This window comes from Penaeus monodon, chromosome 8, assembly GCF_015228065.2.
Source record: "Penaeus monodon isolate SGIC_2016 chromosome 8, NSTDA_Pmon_1, whole genome shotgun sequence".
Taxonomy (NCBI): domain Eukaryota; kingdom Metazoa; phylum Arthropoda; class Malacostraca; order Decapoda; family Penaeidae; genus Penaeus; species Penaeus monodon.
This window is the reverse complement of record NC_051393.1, coordinates 37,933,133-37,940,632: the sequence shown is the minus strand read 5'-3', so window position 1 is coordinate 37,940,632 and position 7,500 is coordinate 37,933,133. Positions and strand designations below refer to the sequence as shown.

At 48.3% G+C, this 7,500-nt stretch overlaps 1 protein-coding gene across 2 annotated transcripts in view; it reads right to left on the bottom strand.

Moving 5' to 3' along the window:
- Positions 1-7,500, bottom strand: part of LOC119576337 (aristaless-related homeobox protein-like) — a 22,718-nt gene that overhangs the window by 12,088 nt on the left and 3,130 nt on the right. Inside the window, exons 2-3 of one of the 2 annotated variants that reach the window (XM_037923970.1) lie at positions 1,290-1,408; positions 954-1,121 (exon numbers count right to left, since the gene is read on the bottom strand). In XM_037923970.1, coding sequence (XP_037779898.1) covers positions 954-1,121; positions 1,290-1,408 — 287 coding nt within the window. The remainder of the gene's footprint in view (positions 1-953; positions 1,122-1,289; positions 1,409-7,500) is intronic. The other variant, XM_037923971.1, reaches the window with a different exon arrangement.

Here is a 7,500-nt window from a genome sequence, read left to right as displayed (position 1 = left end):
TTCGACGGCGCCCTCAATGCTTATAGTGGAACTTAAATACTATGCGGCCAGAAGATCACGTGACTATTATTCCGCGGTGGCGCATGAGCCCATGTTGGCCGCAACGCTGTAATATCCCTGGCAGGTCGCCGGCCGATGTTTTACCTACTCTTTTGCGGGACAACGACCCCTCACAAACACTGCCCCCCCCCCCCTCACCGCCGATGTAGGATACGCTGCGTAAAATCATTAGCGGACTTGAATCCTGCGATGCACCATCATCCGAGAGAGAATATTTTCTGGCCTTTAATCGGCAAATCACGTAAGAGACACGATGACATTTCATAGCCCGGCGGTCACGTCGGGGGCGGTCGCGGCTGCTGTGGCATGGAGACCAACTTTATATTTCCAGACAACGGCTAGAATGAGATAACAATACGTAATGGGTTCCGTATAACAATCGGCGGAGTGTCCTCGGGCTCTTCATTACTTGTTAATATTCCAATGGATGTTCGCGGTCGGCTGCTCCGCCAGAAATGCGATTGTCGTTAATGATGGGTCGGGGACGAGCCCTCGCGGCGACCTCGTGTAAAACTCAAGACATAAAAGAATTATTTAGGGCTGAATTGCGAGTGGCTGTTGTCATTGTGCATCAAGTACAAGCCGAGAACAAATTCACAAAAAGAAGGCTCATTGTGAGTCAGCTCTCCTCGCTCGCCGAAAACAATGTGCGGCAAAGTGAACAGTACGAGCTTCTCCTTCTGCTGTCTGCCTATTGCTCGTCTCATGCGGGGCTTTCGGCCTCGGACGGAGATATATAAAACAAAACATAGCTAAGCCAATTCCACCATAAAGCCGGTGGGCCTTTGTGCAACGGGACAATGCAATTTTCTAAGAAAGAAAAAAGGAGAAAATAGTTGGAAACAGAAAGCGGGCGGGATGCCCAAGGCAGGAATGGCGCTCGAGATACTAACCTGCACGCGCGCCTCCGACAGGTCCAGCCTCATGGCCAGCTCCTCGCGGGTGAACACGTCGGGGTACTGCGTTTTCTCGAAGGCCCGCTCCAGCTGGTGCAGCTGGTACGTGGTGAAGGTAGTGCGGGACCGCCGGACCTGCGGGCGAGGAGCACCAGGGCACGTCAGCTTCAAGAGAGAGAAAGGAGATACTTGTAGGCCTATGTGCTCGTGACGGCCCGTCAACACCTATGACGCACATTATTTAGGAATCTTCGAAGAGGTGCATTTGAGACTCATCTTAGTCAAATCATTTCGAATATAAAGACTGAGACAAGAGAGGGAAGAGCGCCTTACCTTACGTGGCTTGTCGGGGTCGAAGGGGTCAGCGTGATGATCCGGGCACCCAGGGGAGGTAGCTGGGTCTCCCTCCCCTCGGGGGGACACCTCAGGACTTCCCACGCTCATGCCAGACTCTGCAACGGGAACGGCAAACATTAGTGGGTTGATTTTAACGCAAAGGCCATGGTGCTAAGCTTAGGAAGTAGTTACAACGTACTGATGCAGGGGTAATACATGTCCTTGCCAAACCGCATTCCCTTTCTTTCTGGCGTGGATGCGAGAGCAAGAGGGATGACAAGGGGAGGGGGGGGGGTTAAGAGTGTGGAGCCCGGTGGTCCGCGGCCCCCTCCCCCTCCCCCTCCCACTACGTAATCCTCCATTTGGGGGTCATCGTAGCGTAAGTTGATGTCGGGTGACGCTAAGCTGGCCAGAGGTGTCGACAAGGTGGGCACGGCGGCCGACTGCACCATCACCAACACCACCGGGCGCAGTCACCACCGCCGCCTCCACACCACCGCGCTCTCGGGTCAGTATCTTAGAACTAATCTTGCCTTCGACCACTACTGCTTCTTCTCAGTGCATCGATAGCAGATGCATTTCCTGCCCCCACGACACGTGCGGCGGGACGCTCGAGCCACGTCGCTTCCACAATAACGGTACACCACCATGTTGCGCTCTGCCGTCACCCCCGCCTCCCTACGCCCTCCGTAACACCTTCGTCACGAGTCGCGTTACATCATTTTCGTCATCCTCGTCTTATTCAGCATCAGGCTTCTTAACACCAGTTTACCAGCGAGCCTTTCTTGTGTGAAGGGGTTAAAGGGGAAGGGGAAGGAGAAGGGGGAGGGGGGAGGGGGAGGGGGGAGAAGGGGAAGGGGAAGTGGAGGAGTGACACCCTTTTGAATAGCGGATTCTTTTCGCTGACCGAACACTCGCAAGCGACTCGTGATTCATCGACTGTATTCCTCTGCAAAGCTAAGTTTACCGAAAATCCTCGCATTCATGAAATGATTAAGATGACGGTAATGATGGCGAGGATACTGCAACCTCAACTTTTAATCGCCGCGGAATAAATCAAATCGACATTAATAACGCCAAGTGAGGGGGGTTCATGAGTTTTTGTGCCCTTTGAAGGCACAGCTATTTACATGATGAAATAAAAGTTTTTTTTCTTTATCTAAAATTTATGCGTTAGATTGCACATACGTACACACACTCGCTCACACACTCACACACACACACACACACACACACACACACACACACACACACACACACACACACACACACACACACACACACACACACACACACACACACACACACAATGGGCCAAGCCAAGCGCACACAGATCGGATATGACCAATTGCCTCCCCGACGAGCGGCCATGTTGGAGGCGTGAACACGGCGCCTCCAAGCCTCCAAGCCCTTGCGTGCTCCTTTATCCAGCGCGCCATGACACCTCCCTTGGACCACACACTCCACACTCCCGCCACTACGATATGCATCGATGCAATCCCAGGCGGTCGAAGGTATTACACGCCGTTCATATAATTTTATTCTCCGGGCTCTCGCCAAGCGCAACTCCCCGCTCCCTTGCAGGCGAGTTCCAGCCGTAACTTCGTAGAGCCGGCGACAACGAGGTTTTCTCTCTCTCTCTCTCTCTCTCTCTCTCTCTCTCTCTCTCTCTCTCTCTCTCTCTCTCTCTCTCTCGACCCCCTCCCCCTGCTGCTATGACTGCTCCGCAAGAAACTGCTAAAGACTTTCTAATCTCGCCCAAACAAGTCTTGTGTAAATTTGCCGCTGCCGCTGAAGGACCGAATTCGTGCCGCCGCGACTCCAACAATAAATAATTAATCGTAAATACCCACCGCGAGGACTGGGCGCGGATAAGCCCGCCTGAATAGCCTCAATTTACCTAAAGAAGTACCCAATTTCACCCACATTCTTATTCCCTTCTTAAGACGAGAATGACCTGCCAGGTTGCCCTTCTAATTTAAATCCCTCCACAATGGGAGCGGTAATAGTATGACAAATTGGTTGATTCCATTCGCGCACTATTACACTCATTACAATTTTGAAGCCATTTCACACCTCTGTTGGCTTGAATTGACTTCCAAATTGAAGAAGTGAGATGAAGACGTGGAGAGGTCGCTTGAAATTGAGTCACTTTGAGTCAATTTATGACAATTTAGAGTTAATTTGGTGGCGGGCTGGTGGAGTGGACGCGGAGGGACGGGAAAATGATTTTTGAAAGGAACCAGATAAAAGGTGAACGAAAACTGCTCCCTGGCAGAAGGGAGACTGTGCTCTGGCAAAACAGACAAATCAGTTTGTGAGTTTAAACTGCATCGATCTATTTTACTCCATCAAGCTTTCTACACTGAGAAAAACAAAGTGTATTTCAATCTGTGACGGAGGAGCAGTTGCCAAAACAGAAGAAACCGCATTATAAAGTATTGTAAACTGAACTTAATTGTGATACAAATTCACGACTTTTTATTTAGGCGCCGCAAAATGGCTGAGTCCGACCGCCGACAAACCAACCATTTATACCGGAGCACGAACTTTAATGGGATTTAAATAACCATTTACATTTATAACTCAATTCAGTCCGGGTCGCGCATAACCATTTTCAACTTAATTTTTGTAGCAATTGCAGATAGAAATTGAATAATAAAACACAAGAAAAAATATTCAAATTTGACAAACACCAATCACAGCTCTCGCTTTCCGCTGACCGCTGACGCCATCGCCCAATCACCGGCGGTCACAAAGTTTCGTACTTTTCCTATCTTGCATTGCCGGCTGCCAATAACGTCTCATTTGTCCAGCATTCGGCGGCCAATCGCGGCAAGCACAGAGGCAGAGAGCGAACGCGGAGCCATCACAATACCTGCCCCTAATTGGTCTGTGTAGGGATAATTTCAATTAATTAGGGATTTCACTGGAACCATTGTTAAACGCAATTGTTGACGATAAGCTCATTGTTAGTTCAAATCATCATGAAAATAATCCCTTGGGTTTTGGGTTTCCAAATTTAATCAAAATTGATTTCGAATAAAGCATTACTGCGTTTGACGGAAAACTCCGACCTATAAGTCTCCATAACTGGCCCCGATCGCTTTAGCCAGTGTTTGTACAAATACAATTTTCATTAATACCGAGTTTATTACTTGACATCAACTGAACTCAAAAACAACTCGCTGTGTTGCATATTAAACTTTTGTGATGCTGCGGTAACCTCGCAAAATGCCTCTAATTGTCGGAAAAGTTGAGTGCCGACGAGCGTTGATAGGCTTAGCCGGAGCGGGATGCGAGCAGCAATTGTTTACGTGACCCGTAATTGGTGCGTCGAGGGAGCATGACGCTCCGCCGCCCGCGCCGCCGGGACCCGGACGCCGCGGCCTCGGCGCTCTTTCAGCGTCAGCGCCACGCCGGCCTTAATTTTAAGGCTGTGAATGGATGCTTTCAGGGCTTAAATAGTGCGCGCGAGGGAAAAGGAATGTGATATTTTAAACAAGAATACCTGCAACCAAAGAGACCAGCTGACCATGGTGCACAAACACATGCGTGAAGGCATATACACAAAATTTAATTCCCCCCTTGTAGTCTTTGTTACTTGTACCCGAATACATTAATTAATGGTTGTACACAAATCATAATAACTTGCCCCGAGCCCCTGCTTCCATAATGGTATCACGGAAAACCTTTTGGTCAAATATACATCTCGAGCAGCAAGTGAATATTCCCCCGCCTTCCAATCATCAGCCTGCCGTATTTACCCTTATTTGTATCCCCATTCTTAAACTGCGCCTTGTCTGTTTTGACACACGGCGGCTAATCCTGCGGTGTCGAAGCGGATTCGAACCGGCGTCCTCGACGCAAGGCCACGAGGATTCCGGCGCAAGCGGTAAACACCGGCATTATCTCCTCCTTACGAGGATCAAGCGTGTATTTATAGGAGCGATTTGTCTTGTATTATCATTCGGCTTCCAATTGCTTTAATGCTGGACTCTTTGTTATGCCAATTATCCATGAAGTAAATTAAGCTCAGCATTAATATTTTGATATCATTATGCATTCTGTTTCTGAGAACATTTCAGAGAACAGTCGGTACAATACGTGGTTAACAATAATGTTAAGCCTCGTGGATAAAACTGCTCCGTAAGCTTTCCCGCGCATAATGGGTTGGCCCTTAGTGACCAGCGGCACAAAGGGGAGACTGCCTTGCGCCCGCTCAATAAATTTCTCGCTAATTAGATCAGGCTCGGAGCTTGTGGTGCCAATTATAGCTAATCAATAGGTGGTAATCTGGCCATTAGAGGTCGGGCGAAACAATCACGCGGGCAGTTTAAGATTAGTGCTGCCGATGACGAAAATAATTTGCGATTTTCTTGGTGTAATCCTCTTGGGATGAAAGGGGCTGTGGCGAACTGAGGAAATGTGGGAATAGTGCTGTTTAATTTCAGGAAATGTTTAGAACGTTGCTTGGAAATGATAAGGCTAGAACGCAAGTCTCGAATCATCATATATTAGCTCTTTCCATCAAGCGCATTGTCGATCTCTCCCTTTCTTTGTGTTCTCTCGATGTCCTCCCTCTCGCCCCCTCCTCATCTCGCAATCCTCGATCCATCCCGGGCACTCACAGGTATGGATGTGAAGTACATAATCCGGCGGGTAATCCTCACTAAAGGTATTACAATTACCTGCCTAACCTATCTTCCCCCACTAGAGAAATCCACTGGATATATCGACTATGCTATGAACTTCATGATTTAAAAACAAAGCTAACAGACTGGAACACGGTGATCCACTGCAGTTCGAATCATTATAATATTTCAACACCCGTGCAGCATTTTCGAACAAACCAGGCAATCTGAGAAGCCGGGTGTGCTTCATTGCTCTTTAGTACGTGATTTTTTAATCATTAAGGGAACTTCATCGGGTAGGTTTGGAGAGGATAAACAGACTGTTAATCACCAAGGAAAATGAGCGAAATCAGCGCCGTTTCCGAGTACGCCGAAGTCGGGTATAACTCGTTACATGCGGCCGGTACTTCAATTATCGAATCACCCAGATGCCTCGCCATGCCCGGGTTCCTGCGATTGGAAGCCAGCCGCCCATGGATAATCAAATTACACTCAGACCCTGCAGTCGAAATGATTAAAATGCCAAAAATGAGCCCTTCCCTCCCCGGCGCCGCACGGCCGAGTAACCTGCGGGTTTCAAAGTCATGTCGTTATGAAATATAATAAAGGCACTCGACACTCGTGGATACAGAGGGAGGCCGCTCTAGTACCTGGGAACCCACCCTCAGCCCACCTCGGGAACCCACTCAGAAGGGATTAACATGGGATTATTGGTTAATATACCTCGTCCTGGCCTGTACACCTCCACGACCGACTGCGCGGACAAGTAAGTGAGAACATGTGGAACCAGAGCGCATCGTGGGATACGGCGACGTCGCAACGCTTCGAGGGACGTTGGCAATGCTGCCTGGGCATTCAAATATAACGTTTTTAGGAAGAAGAGCTTTATCAGGGTTGACAATGTATGCTCACAGAACAATAACTGAATGGAAAAGAGGGAAAGGAAGAGGGAGACAAATGAGAGAGAGAGAGAGAGAGAGAGAGAGAGAGAGAGAGAGAGAGAGAGAGAGAGAGAGAGAGAGAGAGAGAGAGAGAGAGAGACTTTCCACTGAAAAGTATCAATACCTTAGAACTGCGACACTGAATCAATTCATATTCTATCAGCACAGCTTTACATAATCTCAATCATTTATTTCCCCATACAATAAAACAAAGAATTAAAAGCAAATACTTTTTCCATTTCTTAACCGGTTACACCACACCTCTTCTAACGAAGCACCACTAAATTCGCGACACACAGACAGAATACAAATCGAGTCGAGAAGCGCTAACATCGCAGCCCGCGGTTTCTTGGGCGACGGAGATCCCGACCACGACTCTGGCAGAGACCGGAACCCGCGACGCAATGGCTCACTAAGGGCGGGCTTATTTAATGCAATTGCACGAATGATTGCACTGTCACAAAGGCAAAGCGCATGTCACATATCGCCACATATCACTTGAGCGCTAAGGAAATTCGGATTAATAATAAATTCGATAACTGCTACGGGCAGAAACTAGTCGGAATCATGTCTCGTTATTTCTAGTATGCTCTTATTTTTGTTGTTAGCACTGTTGTTACTGTTATTATTATT